This window comes from Lepisosteus oculatus, chromosome 7, assembly GCF_040954835.1.
Source record: "Lepisosteus oculatus isolate fLepOcu1 chromosome 7, fLepOcu1.hap2, whole genome shotgun sequence".
Taxonomy (NCBI): domain Eukaryota; kingdom Metazoa; phylum Chordata; class Actinopteri; order Semionotiformes; family Lepisosteidae; genus Lepisosteus; species Lepisosteus oculatus.
In genome coordinates, this window is record NC_090702.1 from 12,240,953 (window position 1) to 12,266,916 (window position 25,964).

Genomic DNA, 25,964 nt, shown 5'->3' on the forward strand with positions numbered 1-25,964 from the left:
CAAAATAAAACAACCCACAAACTCAATCCACGTACTGCACACAAAGTCTTGATTGCTTCTATTTGCCTCTAGCTCTGTGGGCTTCTCTTAGTTCTCCTGAGTTTGCCTCCTAAAGGAACTAATGGAAAATCTTCTCCCTTCTCTCTTGCAGCAGATAACTATCCCTCGTAATTTTTCTGTGTTGAAGCATTCCCTGACCTGATCCCTTTGGCTGTGATGTATTGGACACTTGACTATGTGTGGCTGAATTACAGTTGCTTAATTTCCATTAGAAGTGCTTTTGGAATGGAGGTGGAATGATTGATCCTGAACGCCTTCATCCTGCAGTATTCTTGTCCATCAGATTTTGTAGTGAGCTTTCTTATCATTAGATGTCTACATAAAACTGAGACCCTGGTTCCTTTAGAGAAATTCCTAGATGCGATCCCTGAATCAATTAACTACCTGTCCTATGTTTGCAATGTCTAGCTTCATGCCATTTATTTTAATTGAATTACTTCTCTTTGGAAAAGCATATTTTCTTTGAAGTATTCCCCTGAACTGCCTTTATGCTAACTTTATTTCTTAATCTCATAATTTTAATTATTCTAAGGTTCCTGCAGCTTTCTACATATGTGTATTATGCAAATGTAATTTTTTTACACATGGTTAGCATTTGGCTTTAAGAAATGTCATGTTTACTGTGAACTTCTTCACGCCCCTGTTTGAACAAGTATACAGAAAAGCAGTTTAAACAAGTGAGAGCTTAGTGATCTAAAGTAATTTAAGAAAACATGTTTCTGACTCTATAACTTCTATGCGTTAGTGCAAAGAAGGGGAAAATGGCATTATTTTCTGATCTCTTACAATTATCTGTTTTTGTCACAATTTCTAATGGTCACAATGTGATATACAACATAATAAGATCATGTTTGTTATTTAGCAGTATTTCTTTTGACGCTAAGCTCCAGTACTTCATGATAGTAGTTGCTATTCATAGACATTTCTTTAGGGGAAAATTGTCAATAGCAAGGCTGACAAAAAGCAGTACTAACTATGGTGTATTTTTTAGTCGACAACAGTGTTCTCTGGTCTTAGGTCACATAAACACTCCTTTATAAAATTCAAGAAACACTTTGTCATTGATAAAATGTATAGCCCTGTATTCTTTTTTAAATTATTATAAAATTTGTTTTGGTGTTTTCTTATGCTGCACTGTTGTTTCTTGAGATTCCCTCTATATTTTCATCTCCCTCATACTTCACTTTCAGCTACTGTATAAGAACCATTTTAATTTGTGGTTAAACCGCTGAGAGTCCCAGTTACCTTAACACGAACTCACACTTTGAGGAGTAGCGTTATGTATCATGCATAATGGTCCTATCTGACAGAGAACACAGTTTTTGTACCCTCTATCCAAGCCAAGTTGTTCAAATCTGGGCTTAGATAAACAGTTGTGCTCTCTAGACACCTGATCAGTAAGTCTCCTGTTTTTGCCATTGTGTGTGATGCTGATATTGCTGTTTAAGAATGTATTAGTTGTGTTTGGCTATATTGATCAACAGCAGCTGCCAGATTTTGCTGTAGCTTATGTTTTGAAACTGAATACATTGACACATACAGTATGTTGGTATTTTCGGCCACTTTTGATTTAAGATAATCTGTACCTACTGTATGCAAAATATCGTTTACATAATGAAAATTAAATGAGCATTTGTAAAAATGTGAAATCTATTGAATAAACCCCCAAAAAGTCTTTGGCCCAGTAAGAAGGACAGTTTTTGTTTTGTTTTTTCAGGGAGGCTGTATCACCAAGTTGGAACAGTTTCTTGCAGATCATCTCCTTATTATAGGCGCAGTGGGAATTGGAGTGGCTTGTCTCCAGGTAAGGTCATTCATTAAGTGAATGTATAGGATTATATATTTAAAACTGATTTAAGACAACCTTTGTATTTCATACTGCTTTACAGTTACATTTTGAATGTATAACCCTGAATATTATTTTTTTTTGTTTTTGTTTCTGGCCTAAATAAATCAGATGTAATCTTTTTGAAATTCAGTCACTTACTGCATGTCCTGTTTATTCACCTCTGCTGACCTAAGGTGGATGATATGTGTTTATATCATCATACTTTTGTTAAATTATATTACAACATTTGTTATATATAATGTATAGTGTGTATATTTATTACAAAGTTATATTGTGAAATGAAATTAAGTGGGGAATTTTTTCTCTTGTTATAGAACACAGTCCTTCAAAACAAAATGCATTAAGCTTTTTGTATATCATCTTTAGATATATTTTCATTATTTCTTTCATTCTTCAGGATTCTTTATTGCAAATGTTGAAACACTATTGAGGTACTAAGTATGTCAGTTTGCCAGTAAAATGAAATTAAAAAGTGAAAAGAAATTAAAATTACCTAACATCAGCACTTGTTGGGTAGAATATACAGACATTTTTGGGACCCCTATGTGTATAACAGTTTGTTACATTCTTTCCATATCTGAAAAGGGTAAATAAAAAACTGCAGAAAAGTAGGTGGATAAAATGTTTCAAGAATCTAAGCAGGCAGCAGGAAGTCCTAATCTATTAAAACATAAGAACAGGAAAACAAAAATATGAATCTTTCCTACAAATCTAGTTGGATTCTCTTTCCTGGATTTTCTGGAATGGAGCCACTCATTTTTAGTCTGCACTGAATACCCTTAAATGGTTGTTTGTTTTTGCAATTTAAACTTGTTTCTCACCATATGTTTCCAATCAGATCCAATCTATTCCACTGTGATAGAATGAAGGACATTCAATTAAATCCTTGAATTTCAATAGATATCCTACAGAGGGGCTCTGCAAATTCTAGTTTGACCTTCACATCAAAATAGACATTGATCTTCTTTCTGTAAATAAACTATTCAGTAATTGGATGTTCGTGTTGCAGCACTTTTATTGATTGTTACGTATATTCTGTATAGTGGGCTGCATCGTACTGGGCTGAACAGTGTGCTGAAATGTGCTCAGTCATAGCTCTATGTATTCTGTTGTAAACATAGCACCGTAACATTTATTTAAATTTTAAAGCTTACTGCTACATTAAAAATAAATGGCATGCATGACAGGCTTACTCATGCGGACCTTCGGGAAATAGAATGTGTCTGCCTAAATATTGGAGCTCGGTGTCATTAGAAATGCTGCCAGAAAGGAAAGCAAATACACATTAGATACAGGTGCATGAAAGCTGAAATGGGTGTGATTTTTCCTTTTTCTCTTTCAGTCTTCAGTTCCATTACGGTTTAACTGGATGGTAGTGAATCTGCAGTGCATCCGGGTTCTTAAAAAAAAGTTTGCAGAGCGTATCTTTGAAAAAAACTAAAAACGTTCTTGGGAATTAATGTACTTTGCAGTAACTTGGATGCATATATATATATAATACAATTAATATATGTGCATACAAAATAAATATATTTTATTATATTAGTATCTGACAAAACAGAAATAGAACACAAAACTCGCTTTGATCTTAACTTACTGTAAATCAGTGGAGAATATAACACCAGTGACGGATTTATGAAAGGGGTGTCTTTTCACCTGTTATAGGACACAGTCCTTCAAAACAAAATGCATTTAGCTTTTTGTATATCATTTTTAGAAAAATTATCATTATTTCTTTCATGGTTCTTTAATGCAAATGTTGGAACACCACTGAAGAACTAAGTATGTCAGTTTGCCAGTAATATTTAACAAGACTGGCACATTTAACACTGGCAAATCCCAATATGATCTGACTACACTAAAGAGAGAGTATTTGTCTTTAACCAATTCAGGTTGAGATCTAAGGCTTGGTGATATGGGCAGAAAAGTCAGAAATCCCCAAACCAAACAGACCCCCACACAGGCCATTGCAGAACCTAAATGCAAGATTACTTTACTAATCAAGTATTACATTATTACCGTTCACCCTTATGTATAAGTCCAAAGGAAAGGCATAGCATTCAAGAGATGCAGGTAAATCTAACTATGATTGTATATGAAAATGGAGTTGGGGCCTATGGACATGGTCATTGTACCCCTCAGAACAATTAATCAAAGAGGTTTGTCAGTGCAGAATAAGTGGAATCACATAAACACATTCAATAGGCGCAGATAACTTCAACAGTGAAAACTATGAGAATAAGTTTAAAAAATCATCAGAAACCTACACTAAATCCAACAGGACACCAGCTGGGGCAGCAGGAGTGAAGAACGGAAAATTGTAGTCTGAGTCCTCTTCAGGACATATGTACTGTATTGATAATGCAGACTAGGTGCAGGTGCCAGAAGTAACAGGGACCGGAAAGATAAAAGCTAAAGCCATATTTGCCAGCAGAGATAGGACAGCCAGAAGCACAGACAGTGACAAGGTTCCGCAGGAAGAAAGGAGGGATTTGCTGTAACGTCTGTGGTTGGAAGTAATGAAGTTTAAAAGTAGAGAAGAAAGAAGACAGAACAGCTGGGAGAGCAAAGGAAACCTAGAGTGACTATTTGTGTAATACATGAGGTAACACCCGCATTGGAGAACAGGCCCCTTTGTGGTCCCTGCACCTTATGTGCCTTAATCAAGATGGTGAGGTTCTTTGTTTATGTACAATAGAGGATAGGTGCTTAAAACATTTGTTTTACTGAGAAACATGCAAATAATGTTAATGATAAGTAACACTTCTTGAAGAATTGATTGATTTACTGAGAAACATGCAAATAATGTTAATGATAAGTAACACTTCTTGAAGAATTGATTGTGGTTAATTTGATAGATTGTCTATTACAGCACTTCATAGTGACTTCTCATGTTTACTTCAGTTAGTTTATCTTGAGTTATAATCAAGATTTTGAACATGTGAGTTGGATTCATAAATGTGAATTAAAGATTGACTAATCAGTTAACAGTATAATAACAACTCTCTTGCGTTTGTGGTATGAATGCAGTCATCTACAATGTGCGAGGTGTCATGTATGCTTGGGTCATCACCTTTTAATTTTTTTAAATAATAAAATGATGCAGGACAACACTACTCTCTAAAACTGCCAGGTGGTGCAGTGAATCCATAAAGTACTGCAGCTGAGAGTTGTTGTCAGACAAATCTTATTTTGATAATAAAATTAAATATTTATTCACCCACTAGTGCTTTTCTGTACTATTCATACTGTATTTTAATGCTTTCATGTGCTAAGCATACTGTATGCATAACAGCAGCAAACAATTTCTATATAATCTAATGATAATGTTGAGATAGGATGTTGTGACCACAAAGCTACCACTCCAAATGAATATAGTATGTCATAATATTGTATGACACTAACAGAATGATCTTTTTAAATTACATACAGTATGTAGTAATGAATTATTAGTAATTATGTACAAAGACTAATTAGAAAACATAATTTTATTTTATAAAAATATATGATACATAGTAGATTTAAAAGCATTGTATATAAAAGTAAATAAAAACATTGAAAACAGGCCCAATTAAATATGTTTTCAGCAGTTTTGAATGACATTATAGTTACCTACTGTACGTTTCATTGTAGTTCATACAAATGCTCACTTTGGTGGAGTCGGCACTATATTTAGATTAATATATATAAATTGTTAATATTGTAAATTTGTTGTTACTGTAAATTGTTGAGGTATGCATTGTTCAAAATAGTTTTTAATTTGGCATGTGAGCTGCATCAATGGACAAAAAAATTACATTTCCTGACAGCTATACATGTTAAAGAGTTTTGTGAAGTGATATTCCCAGATATCCACACTGTACATCAACTGACAAATAACTGCCACTCTTGTAGACTGCCTTCTAAATGCAATTATTCACACCACTGTTTTACAAATGATCTTTAAAATAGGAAAATGGTTTGAACAGTGCATACACCAACGATATAATGGCAAATGTCAATATAAACAACTGAACTGTTTTTGATTAGTTTACAGTCGCTCTATGAAATTCCTTACTTTTGTGAAACCAAGCACATTAAAAAATCAAGGCCTGTTCCAGGCTCCATCGAAGTGGAGAGTATTGAGAGTAGACAAACTCAAATGGAGTGAGCTGAGAAACCCATGAGTTTATGCCTTGTGTCCTAGTTGCCTTGATCAGGGGGGCAAGTAGTAGTACCACTTATGGAAGAGAGTTTGTGTGAGAGTGGAAACTAGTTAGAAATATAGCAAAAGGTTTCTCAAACAGACTGTCGGGGTGCTTCAGCCACTGTAGAAACATCTGCTCTGTACCCAAAAGTGGTGTTCATACCCCTGGAACAACACAGTTATTACTTTTGGTCCCCTAAAATGGGAGGACTATGTATAAAAAGGGCTGTGATTCCTATATGGTTCACCCAATATACACGTAAATACCCTCGAATTAAAGCGGAAATTCTACACTTGAACCTCATAGTCATTGTTTTATTTAAAAAAAAAACAATGTTTTATTTCAAATCCAATGTGCTGGACGATAGAACCAAAACAGCAAAAATCGTGTCACTGTCCAAATACTTATGGACTTCACTGTATGTATTATATGTAGTATGTAATAAGATACATATTGTCACTTTGGTTTTGTCAGTTAATCCAATTAATTCTTTCTAGCATGCATTGTGGACAAGATGGCGTTTCTCATGCTGGGTGTAGTACTTGTTACTGTTTGTTTTGTAGTTCTTGTAATTTTTCAATTAAAAATTGAAGTCCATAAAGTCATTATACAGTAACTAATATATGAAGGTATATTTATTAGTGCATCTAATCTTTTATCAGTAAGATTAGCTATGGTGTTGAATAGAAAGTGAGGATTATTTTTTTGCAAATCTAGCAAGTTTGAGTGAGTAAATTCAGCAGTAGCAAGTGTGTTTTTAAAGAGGGTGAGTGTATGAGGGTGTAGATCATTAGAAAACCTATAGTCTCCAGGGCAGAAAGGACATTCTTGTCAAAGGGGTGGCTTTCTATGTCACTCTGGATGTTGTAGAAATGTTTATGGTAAGTTTAAAATCATAAGCATTAAGAATTTAATCATAATTAAGAGCTAACTTAGAAACTCATTAAATTCTGCCATAACATTTAAATAGGGGTCTAAAAACAGCTATGAGTTGAAGTGAATGTTGGCATTTTAGCTAAAAAGAATGAGAGTCAAAGGATGGGGATCCATCGTGACATAGCCAGAGAAAAATCTATGTATAAAAACAGTGGCTAGGCCTTCCCCCCCAACCCAATATTCAGTTCTTAGGAAGACAGAAAAATCAATTTGTGGAGGCCTCCTAATGGTATAATATCCATGGTCTTATCCATGTTTCAGTGAGTACAAGAATTTCTATATTGGTACCAATTATCATTTTTTAAAACTGCTTTACTGGTCAGGGAGCTAATATTAAGTAAGGCACACCTAGTGGGAGATGGCAAAGCTGCAGTTCGAGATGTCTGTGTTCCATTAAATATGTCTTTATTTTAAATTGCCAGGAAATGTTTTAATGGGATGACTAGAATTTGAGCTAAAGTTTGAAAAGATTTCTCTGTTTTCGTCACATGCCCTAAAAGAGTGCTTTAAAGCCATGGATCAATAATCTGGGAGATACACAGACTCCATTGTAAAACTGAATCTGCAGTGCTCTTTTTAGTCAAGTATTCAGACATCTAGCAGCATTTTCTGAAAGCATAAAAGCATCCCGCCAGTTAAAGCGCAACCTGTCTCCTATAAAAAGCAGCCCTTTCCAAGAAACAGCCCCAGTAGTTAATGAAGCCAATTTTAAAAACTCATGCACACCAGGTTGTCAGCGAACTGTTCAGAGAGAACAGCTTTCTAAAGGATTCATCCTCTCTCTGCAATTGAGACAGAGGGCCAGAGATAATTACTGACGTAGTTTTTGTGCTTTTGTGCACAGTGGGATAAAGTTGCTCCTTTACATCTCTGATTGTGTATATTATATACTAGTGCCAGAATGGACAGTTAGTGCTGGAATTTTATTATGTGGCTATTCATGTAGCTTAGCCCCTATGTCAAAAACTCTGGCCACCAGGATCTTAACAATCTTCATGTCCAGCTATGGAATCATATACTGCACTGACAACAACTAAGAAGTTCGAGCCTGTTAAAAGTCTTAATGGAGAATTGGTGGGTGGAAGCTCTAGTATTTGATCTTCTAGAGCCTCTTTTAACTGAGACCCAGTGATCATCCAGCTTGGATGTGGAGGCTGCCAAGTTCTTGGCTGCAGGAGGGCAAGGAGGAGAACTGGGACTTAGACAGACTGAATCAAGCCAATTTTTTTTAATTTACCCGAGAAGCCATACACGTTCCTCCAATTCACATTCTTTTTCCTCCAGCTCCAAGATAACTAAACACTTGCCATAAGTAAAATGATTGTTTTGTTTTAGCAGCTCTAGACATGCAGAACATTTTAAACTACATGAAAAGCATAGCTTTAGCAAAATCAGTGCTAGACAAACTGTCATTTGGTTCCTTGGTTACTGTACCTGTTACAGAATGGATTATTTTGTTAGGTAATGTGGGAGCAGCCATACAGGCTGAAGTACAATTCTTCGTAGACCTACTCTAGTAATCAGGGAAAATTCAGAGTTAATGTGGTCAAATATTTTTTTTTAAAATATTAAAAAATATTATTTAAGGTATTTTCTAATACCAATAATATTGGCTGGTATATTTTAATGTAGTTCTAAAAATGTTGCATATTAAATTAAATGTTAAGAAATGATGAATATGCAATGTTAATCATTTACACAAAATTTGAACCAAAATGAAAAATAAATAAAGAGTTGGGCAGCATGGTGTTGCTTCCAAAACCAAAATGTTTTTTCAAAAAACATTTTAAAAAGTATTCTGGAAAATAGCCTTTCACCACACCAGGATGCTGCTGTGTAGCATAAACGTTTGATGTTGTGGCAAGAGATTATTTTCACAGTAAACTATTTTTATATCCAACTGAGAATTCCTGCTTTGTGAAACAGCCCCATGGTATCATGTTTGCTACAGTAGGTCTACACTATGAAGGTTCATCCATGTTATTGCTAACGTTATTACTATATTAATTTAATATTTAATATTAAAATTAATAAAAATGTCATATTAGTATACATATTTGTTTTTTCTATAACCTACCTGTGTTTCATTTTCCATTATACTGAAGAGAACGATTATACAGTATATGATAACAAATAAGAGAAAATAACTGATGTTATCATTGCTTGTAAGTAACATGAAATGGACATTTTGAAGTTAAATTATATGAATAGAAAACACTGAATGAAAACTTGACAATTGAAATCACGGAGAAACGCACTAAAACAGCATTTATAAATCCAAAACATTTTGTCACAATTATTGTGGAGTTGTTGTAGTGAATATGTGATTTCCTTAAAAAAAACTTTTTATGGTGCAGACTTGTATTAGCTCCAGTGCAACTTATTATACTGTATGTGTCATTCTCTGAAATTCATTCAGGCCTCTTCTGGCTTTTTTATGTGTTTATTTGCTTTTAAATACAATATGTGTTAAAGACATTATGTAAAATATATTTTAACATTCAAATCCTATATTAAAATTATTTATTTTCTATTAACTATTTATGCACAATTGCTTATAATTTGGTATACTGTATATAATTAAAAAATGAAACATGAAACAAAACAAATGTGGTGTGTTTGTGCTGTTTGTAGAGGGGCAGCTTCACAGAGCTGCAAAATCCCATTTACTCTACAACGAAATAACTCCCCTTTGTTTTAACTTTGATTTTTACTCTTGAATGATTTGCTTGGTCATTAGGAATTAATTATCAGAATGACCTATAAATTATGCTTAAGGGACTGATGAGACATTCAGTGCCTGTGTTACTACATGAAAAGTAGCCTTTTCTGTTCTTCTCTTTTTTGATAATATAATTACAAAGCTTTTATTGATCATGAATATTCTTTATGCTCATAGAAAAACATACATGTGATTTCATAGAAATCATAGAAAAAACATGTGATTTCAGTGAGACCAATGGTGGCTCAGTCACTGAGGTTGCTCCTGAACTGGAAGAGCAGTATACTGTATGTTTGCATCTCCTTGTTATACCAACATCACACTTGTTTGGTCCATTATTTATTGACAGGATTTTTACCTTTTTTTCTGCTTTCAAATTTATAGGACACCCTCTCATATACAACACACGAGTACTAATGTGTTATATTAGATTGCAATAGATATTTTAGGGATCAGCCTAATTTGTAAAAGAAGTCAGAAACAAGTAGCAGTGTAATTCATATTCATTGTGTTATTTTAAATTTCAGTACACAGGACCACACATTTCATGGGTCCACAGTGTATCAGTTCTCATACTGTATTGCTCTAGGAATGTATCTTCCAGTACTAAGCAGATGGTGTCAGGGGGGTTAATTAATTTAGCTCCACAAGGATTTGACAGTTAAATCATTTAATTGAAGTTTAAAGACTTTTAATGAATAAAATGATTTTTTATTGATGTTGAAACTAAAGATCATTAGGAATTCTTGCCTGATGTTAAATAATGAATTCTTCTGTCTAGTGGAGTAATTGAAATTAGTAAAAAGATCTATGCTCTTTTTTTAAATGTATCCTTACTGCTCAATTTATTTTACATCTTGAGTTTTAGTTCTTGGCACACAGCTTAAATAAAATCAATCATATTGCTACGCTGCATATCATTGTCCAGCAGACCATAGAGTGGACTGCATCCTTACATCTCACATTTGTGTATTTCCAGAAAGCCTTTGACAGCCTTGTTAAAACAAATCATTGAAAGAGGGTTGTGAGTAGGGGAGGAATTAAGGGAGGAGCTTAGGAGCTTCTTTGAACCTAAAAATCAGGGCTTTTATACACCTTCTGCCAGAAGAAAGAAGAGAGAAAAATGCATTTCGATGGTGGTTTTGGTCTTTGATTACATTATTTGCTGTTCTGAGGCAGCGTGTGGTGAAGATGATCTGGATGGAAGAGTGTTCTGTACCAGATGGCCTCAGCTCTGTCCACCACCTTTTGTTTACCTTCACGAGCTGAGCAGTTTGTCATACCAAACTGTAATGCATCCACTAAGATTGCTTTCTATAGTGCATCTGTAGAAATTTGTGAGTGTGAAAACACACCAAATCTACTGAGTCTCCTGAGAAAGTAGAGGCTCTGGTGTTCTCTGGTGATTACTTTGTCTATGTGATGGGACCAAGTCAGGTTGTTGGTGATGTGAATACCCAGGAACTTGAAACTGCTGACCATTTCCAAAGCAGCCCCATTGATATAGACAGAGGCATGACCTCCTCCCTACATCAGTGTGAGGAGTTGATTCCTGAAGGCATGACCAAGCTCCTTAGTCTTGCTGATGTTGAGGGAGAGGTTGTTGTCCTGGCACTATACCACTATGTCCTCAACCTCTTTTCTGTATTTTGTTTCATCATTATTTATGATCAAACCTACAATGGTGGTGTCGTCATCGCAAATTTAAAGATGGAATTGGAGCTGTATCTAGCCACATAATCGTGGGTGAAAAGGGAGTAAATCTGGGGACTGAGGATCAGAGTGGAGGAGATGTTATATATTCTCATTAATTGAGGTCTGCCCATCAGGAGATCCTGGATTCACTTACAGAGAGAAGTACTAAGGGCCACGTCCGAGAGTTTGACTAATTTGGATGGGATTATGGTATTAAAAACTGAAATATAATCTATTAATAGTAATCTGGTTTAGGTGTTTATGTTTTCTAGATGAGCCAAAGCAGTGTGTAGTACAAGAGAGATGGTATCAACTATGGACCTGTAGTGGATCAAGATTGAAAATGTTGAAAAATAGAATCTTTTGAAACAATTGAAAAAACGAAACAAGTTTCTTGCCTTCAGAAAATAGTAGCAGTCTGCACTTAGTTTGCTTCAGTTGTTTTTGTCTCGGACAGAAATTTATTTATTTATGCAGGCGTATTTGCAGTAAAATAAGTGCCAGGACAAAGAGACCTACAGCTAATCAGTACTAACACAAACATGCTGTAGTCAAAATACAATGGTTTGCATTACCAATTTCTTTGATGTCTATATTGACTTATAATCAGATGCCAAAACTATTCTTCCTTTTGTATAATCCAATTAAGCATCTTTTTAAAGACAATCAGTGTGATTTCAGTATCTTCATCAGTCATCATGGTAGGAAATGTATCATTTGAAATGCTGATCATGCACCGGAATATGCTAGTTACTAATATTTAACCTTCTTTTCAGAAAATTAGTTCCACTTCAGCTAGAAGCTTGGGGGTGGTCGGTTTAAGTCTCAATGATAAGCAGTGTTAAAAACAATGTTGGATCAATGATGCAGACCTCAAAGGAGCATGCAGTTGATCCTTTACTGAGAATCATTACTCGTATGTTACAGAGCAGACAAGGAAGAAATGACAAGGCAAGTCTTTTACAGAACAAAGACCATCTAAGTTTCAGTCACTGAACTCCAGTATGATGATTTTGCTGTAGTGTGGCTATTCAGACAATCATCAACAGCTTTAATGAGGCATACATGAAAATTGTCATTTAATCCTGAGAAGAGTAAACTCCTCCCTCAGCAATCTCTGAGGAATCTCTGAATGAGCAGTCCGTAGCTCTGGCAGTTCAAATTAGTATAGTCTGCACTGCCTGCAAAAGATTTTTCCAATACAGTCAGGATGTACAGTATAGACCCTCTGGCAAGCAAAAACAAACAACATTGGGGCGACAATAAATCATCATAATTTTTTTGGGCTTGCACTCCCAAAGCACCTTTTTACTCTCAGCATGTACTCATGGTATGTGCTCAAGAGTAAGGCAAAGATGTCATCAAGGCAAAGAAGAAGAGGTGGACCATTTTACAGGAGATTATTGCTGGAGTCTGCTGCAAGGATTATTTCTTGCCATTACTATTACTTACTGTAAATTAATTCTGTTCTGGGTTGTCTATCACCGACTTGTTTGTGTAACTCCCACTGAGAGGTTTGATGCTGCCCATGAGAAAGGAGGCTTGCGAGGCTATAACGATCTACTTGCATGGCACACACTGTTCAAAAACTACATCCGTTTATACCTAGCGTTTTTCCCATCACTAGATGGCAGTGCCACCTCAGTCCTTGTATTGGCGTCATCCATACAGCAGCAGCAGTACTACTATGAAAGGCAAATCTTGTACACTTAGGCCTTTTATAAAGACTAATGAAAACCTGACAGCGAACAACAACAGTTAAAAAACAGGTGGTAACTTATTTGGCCTTGATAATTCATTTTGCATTTATTGTCAGTTATAGGGGTCAGGCTTACGGTGATAATTCTCTTATAACTGTATTTCCGACTATTCTTAGTCATACCTTAAGGAAATTGTCCATTGGAAAACAATATCTGCCTTCTAAATGCTTAACTGTAATCAGCACTAAGCTATATTAATAGACAGAAGGCTGACTGATAACTATGGTAATTATTAGGGATATTAATGCTAATGTTTATGACATTTTCATCTCAAATCACTTAAAATTATTTTTGTTGGTTTGAGAGAATAGTTGTTGCTTGATAAAAAAAAAAAGGAAATGTGAATAAATGTGAAAGTCAAAATGATTGACAAGCTTTCCAGTCTCAGAGACGGGAGTAGTGTGTATTAAAATGTATAAGGAAGACAAGAGAAGCCTCATGCAGTTGTAATCTAGACTGCTCCTGGGTCTTGGTGATTAGCAGAGTTTATAATTAAATAACAAACCTTTTATATAATTACACCAGATATATTTATTATATATATCCAAAATCAGTATACTTAATATTTCCCAAAAAGACATGCAAGAAAAGACAGGTTTTACCAATGTATATTTTCTGTTCTAAAGTAATGCGGCATGAATAATTTAATTTTGTTCATGGCTACAGCTGAATATAATTAAACAAAATGTCACATCAGTAACTGAAAAGTATAGGAGACCATCAAAACCAAGTTCATATATTGACTAAAACAGAGCCTGTGCTCACTGTTGGATGTTTCTGTCTTATTTCCCTTTGCTTCAATTTAGGTGGGTTGGTCTGGTGTGTTCAGGGTCATAGTCTGCTAAATTGAGTCTCCACCATTGTTTGATTAAATATGAGAAATATATATTATAAAACAATATTACATATTTTAATTCTGGAGCAATGATATATTTCTATATCATAATCTGTTCCTTTTATTTTTTATATTTATTTGCCTCTTATATAATATAATATCTAGAGATGAGGTGTAGCAAGAAAGTTAAAATCCTTAACTTTATCAGCAAAGGCAGTCCCAGGTGCATCTATTATATCAACAGTAGCACAAGGACCTTAGTAACACAAATGGAAATCATGTGTGCAGGTGTTCTGGACAGATGTGGGACTAGAACATGTCTAAGCTACATTTTTGACCTGACTGTATTGTGTCCTTTAAGAAATACAGTACCTTGATTGCGTTGTGGATCAGTATTGCAACTAGCTATGCAGTGAACAAGATGAGCTGAATAGCTTTTTCTCATTTGCAGCCTTACTCAAAGGAGAAATGGAATTAATCTGTCAGTGCACTAGTCCATAATTTCCATAGAAAGCTACTGTTGTTAATTTTGGTCACACAGAGAGCTTTTCTGAAAAGCTGTGCCTTTTATTGCACATTTTCTAAAGAAAGTCATTTTGTTCCTTAGATCTTTGCAGTCAATTGAAGCAAAATCTGTCTCTTAAAGTCCTTTGTCTTTTTAGCTGCTCTTTCCAGCAGTGAAAAGGAAACCAGTAGTTTTGTGTGTATGGATAAAGCTATTGTACTAAAGTTCTGTAGACCAGCATGTCTTGGACGAGTTTTCAAATCCTCAGTATTCAGTTAAAATTGTCAATTTTCTTTTAATCACATTTCCATCCACAGTAGTCTGTCTTGATGATTACTTGTTAAAAATAATGTCTTTGTAATAATAGTATTGATCCTATCTTTCATTTTATCATTTCAGACAGGATTAAACTTTATACAGTAGAAATGATGGCATTTGGGTACTCAATAGCAGCTTTAATAAATATAGACATTTAATAGTTTTATTATTACATTTAATTAAAAGCAAAAATTAAATGTAAATATAAAGCCATAAATATGTTTTATTTTGAATGTATGATTAAGTTTCAACAACATTCAGCTTATGACTCTGCATACTTAGTTAGTTACAGTTCCATTTTAAATAGTTGTTACTGATGTATTTTGTATTACATTTCAGTTTCATGCTGTGCAATACTGTTGGATTCACAGATCCAGACCTCTGTGATCCTCTGTTTGATCTACGTTTTTTATTCTCTCTGATTCTGTTTTATCTTTTTATTTTGGAAAGTTAAACTGGTTAAATTATCAAAAAAGTGTTCTTCTGAGTGTTTTTCCTTTTTGAGAAATTAAAATCTAGGAGAAATAACACTTTATTTTATTAATACAGACATTCTTAATCTTTGTCACTTAACCTAAAAGTAAAACGACCTTGCTTAAACTTACCTTGCGAGTTTTTACTTGCACAACATTTCTTGCAGTGTTGTAACTGTGTTCAGTCTACTTTCAGAACTTAAGCTATGTAGACTCTGTAAAAACATCACATTTCACATTCCTTTAACATAGAATTTTGAAAACTATTTGAAAAGTAGTGCTAAAATGTTTGTGATCCAAAAGATTCAGCACGGTGCGTTTCTCTGTGACAGCTGAGATCTACCCAAGAGTCAGAGTACAACAGAGTACAGCTTACTTTTGCAGAATTAATATACATACAGACTGTAGTACCAAAAGGGGCTGTATCTGAACTCTGTATATTTAACCAAATTAATATTTCAGAATTTGTTTTTGAAAATATTTTAAATCAACACTTTTAAAATAAAAAAACACAGTTGTACCATAGTACCCTTTCTTTATTTCTTGTCTTTTTAGATTTTTCTGTTTCCAGCCATAGGACAGACGCACCTAAATCACCCTGCAAAAAAATGTACTTTCAAAAATGGGCACTTCATATGTTAGAAAAGAAATATAAATTAAAAGGCAAATGGCACGATTTTCATCTCAGTCAATAGCATTAAATCGAATTGTAAATAAATTAGTCTTCATTACTCGTGCAATTATCCAATTTTAGGTTGTTTGCAGATGCTTTCCCATGATCTTTGATATATTCTGGAATAGGTTAAATCAATTAAAAGGTTTTGTAATACTTTGAACTGTTTTTTTCCAATTTTAACTGGTAATCATTACCTTTAAACCTGTCAAAAACAGGAAAAAAGTTCAATAAAACCATTCAGGTTAAAACTTCCCTTAGGCTCTTGTAATTCAAAAATTGTCTGTAACCTGACTCATGACAAATCACTTTATATAGCATCTTGATAAAGTGCCTCAAACCACATAACAAAATAGAAAAATAATAATAATGTAAGATAACAGGACAATGTTGAAATAAAAAAATAGTTTTCTGCTAAAATATATTAAAATATATTTTAATATAAATATGAATAAATATATACAGTAAATATAATATTTTCCATAAGTGTTTTAACTTTCATTAAACAAATTAAAGTAGAGCAGACACAAGCTGTGTCAATGAACCATAGAGATAATCTCTTAAACTACTATTTATCGATGGTGTTGCAGCATTCAGAAATTTGAGTAGCATTTTAATGATCAGTAAGGTCCTGGCTTGTGCAAAGAATTAATGAAAACCAAGTTCCTGAAATGTTTGTGTACTGAAGTGTTTAAGATTTAACATGATACTCCATGGTAACAGAAAACATCATAGGTAGTACTTTAAAATGAATATAGTAATCATCTGAGAGATTGGTAAGAGAGTCCAGTGTTTGTCCTTAACATACTGTATATTAGAAAGAGACAACAGGATATATGGCAGTGACTATGAGATTCAATAACTGATTTACTAAACCCCAGTGTTTCTAGATGTTGGCTCAATGAGGTGTGTTGAGGCTTTGTACTGTAGACAAAATGAATTGAAACCACAATCAGTATGTTTTGAGTGAGTCTCTGGACGCTACACAAGGACGGTTCACCTAGCAGTTTTTTCACTGTGAAACTATTTACTAAGTATTTTAAATTAGGTTCAGAGCTTAAGCTCTTATGGGAATATAATAAAGATATCGAAATTAGTTTCTTTATTATGTAATTGATCTTGACTACTACAGGCCATTGCACTGGCTTGCTGGGATAAGTAGTTATTACCAAAGAGTTTTCTAAAGAAAAGGTCAAATAAATACAATCTAATTAAAACAATGTCACAATCATAGTCCTTTTGATTCCTTCTCAGGCTACTTTTCAAAGGATCACATCTCTGTGACCATTTCCTGTATTTTTGCAATTCTTATTAGCAGTATATTTCAATATGTAGTTAACTCTTACTAAATTTGTTTGAATGTACATTTAACACAATGAAGAGTCATTGTTCACAGAACCTTTGTTTCCCATCTCACAATTGCCCTGCTTTTAACTAGAGACCAGGGCTCGCTTTTTGGTTGTGCCATGTTCTTGTACTGTATGCTTGTCTCTCATTTTTAATTGTGAGCCATTGTGTTTGTCGTATTTGCTGTATTTCAGGTTTCCTGGTTCAAGCAGTTTATTTTGTTTGAGGTTCATTAAAAACTCTGCTCCTTTTACTGGCATGCCCCACACAGAACTACCAGTTGACTCAAAATTGGAAGGAATACATGTACTATAAGATAGGATTGTAGAATCTCGATTTAATTGATTCCATTTGGCCAAATTCATCAGTGGAATTGCCCAAATAATTCTTCCACCAACCTTGAGTCCAAAATAATACCACAGATTGACCACTTCTTGTGGATGAGGTGCTTCAGGTATGTTACACTGTTACAGCTTTTCAGTAGATGGTGCAAAAATACATTAGTACTGTATATGTCAGTGTTTAAGATTTACTTCAGCTCTCCCAGCTCTGTAGTTGGTGTTGTGGGGGGCTCACATGAGGAGGAAGTAGAAGGGCTGACAGTTTTCAGAGAACACATGTATATTGCCTTAATCCCACATGTGCAAAGCAAGAGGGTTGTAGTTCTGAGGTGACTTAAGAACTGATCATTCTAAATTAAGGGTACGTAAAGAAATGGTCTGGCAATTCTGCTTTTTGAAAGTATACTGAGTATCAAAGGAAACATATTACTCTGTTTTTTAGAAAATAAAGTACATTTATTTTAGAAATTGAAGAAGTTTTTTTAGCATCTTTTTAATTAACTGATCGTTCATTACCGACTGTGATACTGACAATTAACCTTGACTGTTGCAAGAGAATGAGATCACAGGCAAAGGCAAACATTTTTTTTTAAGTTCTGTGCATCTCCTTTTGATACTGATTTTGGTTTAGTACGGTTGTGTTGTAAATCATTTGACTTAAATACTGTATGAATCCATTTCAAACTGCATTGAAAATACAGACATATTATAAATTAGAATGATAGTATTTTTGTAGATTATAAATTAACATTATAATAAATGTTTTGGTTAAATGGAGTAGCTTTACTTAGAAATTGCAGGGAGTCACAATCTTGCCAAACTCTTAAAAGAAGTACTGGAATCAGTTGTAGAAGTACTGTAGGTACTAGTGAAAGGTTTGTCAATGTTGAACTTGTAATGTATTGTATATTCTTAGTATGACAGGAGTTCACTTAGATAGAAAATTACATTTGAATGAAAAGTTCAAGCAGTATCTGTGTTCAGCTGAGTGTTTCAATAATTAATTACAGTAGTTTCCCAACATAGGGACATGTTGCCTTTTTGGCTAGCTATTTCCTATTGTGTTATAAGCCATTCAACATATAAAGCAAAAGATGGTAAAGAAAATGTGTTTGCAATGTAATATCACTGGAAAAAGATGTGTGTTTTTATTTAGGTATTTTGCAATAGGTAAGTTCAATTACAAAAACTCCAAATACCTGCTTAATAAAGGAATTTAAAAAAACTAAGTATAAGCACTAGTACAGTATGTTGCTTACAATCCAGGTGTAGAAGCTGTTTATGTGAACTGCTGCATCAAAAACAAGAACAAAAATGCTTGAATCAGGTCTTTCCTTGTGTAGTGTGAATTATTTTATGCAGTTTGTTTAAATTGAAGCTGTTTTCATTACACTAATTAACTGTTATCCAAAGATTCATTTTCCAAACAGCCCAATTATGGGTCTGCTATCCACTTGTATGTACATGTCCTAAAGTAGATTATACAACAGAGCACCCTCAACGCACAGTTTAGCATGTTAATTGCTTTCTCTGCCAGTTCCAAAATAACTAATTATAGTTTTGAGTGTCATTGCAAACATTTTCATTATAAATCACAAACACTTGAGGCACTTGGTAACTGGCTGATCTGTTAAATTAGCTGCTCTGGTTTTTATTTAGGCAAGCCTGCATTTGTAGCATAACATTTTGTTAATTAATGTGTAAAGTTGCAAAGCACAGCCCAGGATTGCCAAAAGCCTTGAGCCTCAACCATCTAAAGAAGAGCATTAAATTATGGCATGATATAAATCAATCCGCCTAGGTGGAATGGTATGTTATTAACATAAATGTCTGTAATGTAGGAAAAAAATGAATAAGATGAGATGCATATTAATATAGGGGCTAAGGGAAAACAGTCCTTCTTTCTGAATGTTATTGATGATATTATGGTGTCTGTATTGTTATAATTTTACATTGAGGTTTCTATTTCTCTTTTTCCAGTGTGTTTCTTTCAGTAGAGGTACAGACCCCACATCTAAGGTCCTACTGGACATGCAGAGAAATATGCCTTATTGCAGTTCTTCTGTGGGTGATGGTAGATCTCTCAGCATAGTGTTTTAAAGACCATTATAAACCCACAGAGTGGTTATTAATGAGAACTGTTAGGCTTTCTATTATGTCAGTGTTTTTTCTCAACAGCAGAAGTGCACCTTGTCTGTTACCTTTAACTAACCTTGTTTCACTCGTCTTGTGCTAGCTGGCTGGTGCAGTCCTGACTGCCGCTTTTATCTATCTGCTCTATAAAGAAGAGGAAGAAGAGTTCTCTGACATGTGATTGGTTAGCTTCTGTTTCAATCTACTTTCTGCAGTGATAATGGCAGGTTGGGAAACTGGAGTGGGGGCGGGTGCATGGTGTATGTCATGCTTCTGAGCTCCATTGCAGCTGTGCTGTTGCTCACTGTGGCTAATGCAAGCTTTGCCGCTGGATTCTAATGGAACACCTAGTGGGCTGTGGGGGACGCGCTGAAAGAGTCATGCTGAAGCTGCATCTGCTTCCACTGCACGCTGACTGATGCATGGCTGAGAAAGCAGTAATTTTACATCGCTCCTGTCGCTCCTAACCAGCAGATGCTTACAGTGTACTGTACTGTAGCTCTGAGCACCGATTCCTTCTGCAGTTATATTATTTCATAAAGTGATCAGTCTCATGCTGATCTGCAGATCACATGATTTGAAAGCATCCTACCAAGCTGCCATCTGTTTCATCTGCCAGTGTTCTCAGTGGTGCTCACGGTTAAGTTCATACAGCATGATGATTATGAAGTCCTGTTGACAAATCCATTTACAGAGATGCCATTAAAGTGATTAATTTGATTTGTGACTTTCAGGTGGTTTACATAAATCAAGTCCTGTTCTTCATTGTCACTGTTTATAAGTCATGTTCATCATGAAATACAAGAGCTCTTCTCTTGTATTTCTCACCCACAGGCCATCTCTTGCATTGTGTCAGATTTAATCTCATAATGCTCATAAATGGGGGCGGTAACAAACAGAAAAAAGAGGAACCAGATAAAATTATGGAAGAGCACAGTGGGTTGTAGAAGATAAGAATTTGCTGCTTTGGTTTGTTGTTATTTTATAGAATATTGTTGAATCTTTTAACCTAAATGTTTATGTCACTTATCTTTTTTTGTTTGTTTGTTTGTTTGTTTGTTTGTTTGTTTGTTTTTTTCCTTTGAATGTGTGGAGTAGGTTGTGTATATGTATAAAAAAATCTTAATTGCTTTAAAGCTTGCTTATTTGTCCAGGAAATGTTATACCTCTCAATACAGCCTACGCTGTATGTTCTTTAAGCTACCCTATGAATCCCACAGGTCTATAGGCCAGCCCAATGCTGGTAAGAACTCTCCACTAGAGTTCTCACTCTCTTGTTCCAGGTTGGAGCTTAAACACAGATTAAAAATCCTTCTTCCCAGCTCGTCTTAAAGCCTCTTCATAAATAAATCCCAGAGGAGTGATTAATTCCATGTAGAGCCTATTCCGATAACTCCTTTCACTCCTTCTAAGTGCTAAAGACTCACTCAGTTATGCCTCGTCTTTCTAAATTAATAGTCTAGGATCTATTTAAGGTTTCGAACCAAGAAGGTGGTTTCCTCATAGACCTTTCTCTCACTACATTACTGGATTATTATGTAGGAAAAGCGTCAAAGAAAAAAATAATTTTATAAAACTTACTGCTGGCTATTATACCACATGCAATATAAAAATGTTTTCTGCAGACATATTTAAGAATTTCAATTGATTATATATTAGAGATCAAAAGAAAATACATTGATTGGTACCTATTTGTTTTGTGAAACAATTTAAATAAATTAAATTCATTTATATAAATATTTTGAATATGTGGATGTGGTGAGCATCATGGAAAAAGAGGGAAGGTTATTATATTATACAAAGAAATGTGAACAAAATTTAATTATTTTTAGATGAAAATTATTTTAAAAATTAAATACTGACAATGACTATGTAGCTTGATTTGATAGAATATATAAACCAAACCAAAATATTGATGACTGGAACAATGTTATACTTCATCAGAGGAAAGAAGAGAAAATTATTTAAAGAATTAAAGTTAAATTACCTTACTACTACGTATAATTTACAAGCTTATTGGTGTTAACTCACTGCACTACAAGAAAAACAGACAAAATATTTAAAATAGTCAGAAGACCAATCAAGTTTCAGAAATAGACCAATAGACCAATAGACCATTTGCAAGTGGAGGGACAGGTAGTTCTAATTTGCAGTGAGTGTGTGTGTTTGTTTTAGAATCAGTGTAGAATTCTAAAAAAAAAATAGTTGAGCTCTGCACACATTTTTTTGTAAGCACAACAAAATGCAATACAAAAGTAAATAAGTATTCCCCATGCTGCACAAGACCCTTATTTGTAAATCCGGTCTCCATTCTTCTGAGTTCTAAATCCCCTCCAGGTATCTCCCTAAGTACCCCTACAGCTAGAGTGGATCCTACCTACCTCCACTGGCACCTCGGCACTCGACTGACACCATAGAGCCTAGTAGCTGTGTAAGCTCAGTGCCTCTGCCCCACCATCCCATTTACCAAGACAAACTCACGACACTCACGAAGAAAAGTATAAAAAGGGGAAGGGAACCTCTGATTCACTGGTAATATAAATACAATAAACTGTATACTTGCACCCACTACATTCTTGAGTTCCATAACTATATGAAACTAGCATCAAGTGAATTTTCAGAAATATGTTTCTCCCAAGGAAATTGAAGTAAAAGACATTAAACTGCAAAAAGTCAGTAATTATGTGCATCTGGGTCAAATAATGTCAACCAGTAACAATATGTCAAAAATAGAAATACTGTAAGCACTAAATGACACTGGAGTGGTTTTTGGACAATGTGATTTCAAAGAGCAAACTCAGACAGTGTATTTAACCTGATTAATGTGGAACCAGGAGCCTGAATACAACATTAAGGATGAGGACCAGGATGCTGAGGACCTGAATACATAATTGATATGAATTACAGGTGACCCAGAGAATCCTAAAAAGATATCTGCTTGGAATAATAAGAAGAGAAAGTTACAGGAATGTTAGAGGATACAAGAGCTTGTGACATTGTTAGAATAAAAAGACTAATGTGATAATGACACAGACATACAATGTGAAGAACACGGCCGTAAGAGGCTTGTGAACAACTGAATTCAGACCTCCTGTATGGTGGCAAGATGGAATCTGTAAGAGCAAAGAGGATGAAGGTAATGGAAGCAGAAATTAATGGAAGAATATTGTGGCAGCCCTCATCCAAAATTGATAAAGGCTGGTGATTAAATATACTATAAATATATATTAACAGCTGGGGTTTGGTCTGCTCTGGGGCTATTCCTGAAGTGTAATAGAACATGCTGCTTATTGGCAGTTGTTTCCATTTGAATCCCAATGTTTCACATGTAGTAGGCCAGTATTTATTTTACGAGCTGTGAAAATAGTGCATGCACAAATATTTAATTGGCGTTCTGACCAAATCAAGTTTAAATCAGTTGTTCTTTTTATGGTTTTTAGCACTTTTAAATGTATTATATTTTCTCTGTACAACTATTTTTTGCCTATAAAAATAACAGTCTTTTGAGGTGTCAGGTCTTTCAAAGTTATATCTGCAGGGCAGTGTGGTGAAACAGAAAGTAGGAACTAGAGCATAAGCAATTGGGAGCTCTACAGCTGCTCATTGAGAATGTTCCAAAATACACAGAAGACAATTTAAAACCTTTGGGACCATGCCAATGCCTACTGGGTCTAAATTGTCATTTTTTATCCATCACATTGAGGGACATGCAGCCTGAACATAGATACACTACTTAATAATGACATCCAGTCTGGAAAAATCGTGCTTGTAGTTTGAATCATGCTCTCTTCTTACATTTCCATTTGGCACAAAATATATCAAGGTTAATTCCATCATGAAAAGTAGAAATAAAACACATTTCTGCTAGAGGGGAAAGGTGCAAGATGATGAAGCAAGGGGGTGGTAAGGAGAACGAAAGAAAGAACAAGTGAGACTGGGCACAGTGCCCAGTGATAACTGCCCATACCTCGGGCTCCCCACTCTTATAGACTTTCTGTGCAGCCAAAGAGCAGGCTGAGCACTGCAGTGGTAAACCCTTTCCCCTGCAGATGCTGAAACAGAGAAGGTATCAGTGTAGTAAAAGATGTTATAACCAGCGTGTCCATGTTGGATAGATATGTTAAACAATAGACATTTCATTGACTGTTCATTTATATCATTCTCTCTATAAAATAGCATTGGAAATTCACTTAAGACACAGAGGACATAAGCAGGCTTGTAAAGTGAGACTGATTTCTGAGAAATCCACATTGCTTCTGAAACACAATTCTTTGGTTGAGAATTAAACTTACAGTATGTTTAGTGGGAGTATTGGCTAAAATAAACATACAGTATATAAATGATGCAATTTCTTAATGGGATTAGTATTTGCGATGACAGAATGGAAAATTGGTGTGATCGTGAAAGTGTTATAGTTATGCATTTTAATATACCATCACTGCTCTCTAAATCCACATTGACCAGCAGATTCAAAACTTGTCTAGATCACATTTACTTACCCTCATTATTTCTTTTTACCTTTGCTGAATAAGCATTAAAATGTCATGGTAATGAGCATTAAGATAACTAATGCAATACCATATTGTAAGACTAATCTTTTCCATTTTTATTTTCTAGTTGAAACTTACATTAAAGCACCTACAGAAATATTTGTATTTTCATTTTTGTTTAGCCTGTACTTTAATATGGAATGGATACCATGACTTGAAAATTGATTTATAGCCTCTTGTACAAAAGTAAATAAAATAACATGACAAGATTTAAAATACAGAATGATCTAAAGTCCAGACTTAAAAGTGTCCTCATCTAAAATATATACTATTTGGGAAATAAAATCTCCCTTTATCACTCCTGTAGTGGTATTTTGTTATAGAACATGCACAAAAATGACCTAATTACAGCACCACTGAAGTATCCACTGATGGAATTGTAGTTCCCATGGTAACTGTGACCTGCAGGGCTTTCATGCTTTTAAAATACTTTTGACCAACCTACATCATTTTATAGAGTGTGACAAACTTTTATTTCCATTTTTCATTTTGATATTAGTTTCACTCTTTGCTGTCAATTCTTTTTCAGCTCTGTGGAATGATTTTTACTTGTTGCCTGTACCGAAGAATCAAACTGGATCCCTACTGAAAACTCCACCACGAACGTTCCTTCAGGATAAACCATTGCCTGCTCAACATAAATGACAATCTTAACTCATTAATGTATGCATGTGTTTTATAAACATGTTTCAAATAAGCATCTTCATCCATTTTGTTCTCATTTGTAATATGCAACGTAGGCAGTTGCTTAATCAGTTTGCTTTATGGTAGCTCTCTCAGATATTTCATACGTTCAATGTACAAGGGCATGTCAAAAAGGTAAAGGCATAGGTTCAAACATGTACATGATATAATTTAATCGAAGTACATAATTTCCCTGTGTATTCTTCGCTTCCCACCCATTTTGTAGCATATGCATTCAGAACAATCCAACATTTCTTGATGCTGTCCTGGTAGAAGCTTTCTGATTTCAGTATAAATCACAAAGACACTGTTTGTGAGTGGTTTGAATACAAATGTCTTTACTTTTTGAAATACCTCTGTATATATTTACCATGCAATGGAATAATAATATCCCATTTCCAAATGTAAACATACACTGTATTTTTGTTCTCATGGTGCTTTTGTTCTCTAATTTTCATTCTAAATTTCATGGAACTTTTATTTAAATCACTACCATTTTTCACTAGGGATTGTTGACTGTACAGTAGTTGTCTATTAACTAGTTTATATAAAAAAACATTAGAAATTTCATTTAAAAACTTGTTTCAATTATATATTTTAAAAGGGAAGATTTTAAAACCATATAAAATGGTATGAATATTCATAAAAGTAAATTACAACCTGATTTAAAATACAGAGGCAATAATGTATTTTGCAACATCAAGGACAAGTATACAGTATTTACAACCAGACAACATACTGTAGTAATAATGAGATAAGTACACCAAGTAATTCAAATCATTTGTTTTTAAATAAAATAAGGTGTCATTAAGCTCCTCAAGAATATAAGCAGGGTCAAAGATGACAAAATTATATGTTTATTCGATTTATAGAAAAATCTTTTTTAGAGACAGTTT

General features: G+C 34.5%; 1 protein-coding gene across 2 annotated transcripts in view; it reads left to right on the forward strand.

Annotated features, from left to right (window-relative positions):
- The window catches only part of tspan11 (tetraspanin 11), a 110,750-nt gene extending 85,669 nt beyond the window's left edge, over window positions 1-25,081 (forward strand). Inside the window, exons 7-9 of one of the 2 annotated variants that reach the window (XM_015353149.2) lie at window positions 1,778-1,864; window positions 19,938-20,018; window positions 24,914-25,081. In XM_015353149.2, coding sequence (XP_015208635.1) covers window positions 1,778-1,864; window positions 19,938-20,015 — 165 coding nt within the window. In that variant the 3' untranslated portion in view covers window positions 20,016-20,018; window positions 24,914-25,081. The remainder of the gene's footprint in view (window positions 1-1,777; window positions 1,865-19,937; window positions 20,019-24,913) is intronic. The other variant, XM_006633745.3, reaches the window with a different exon arrangement.
- The last annotated feature ends 883 nt before the right edge of the window (window positions 25,082-25,964 follow it).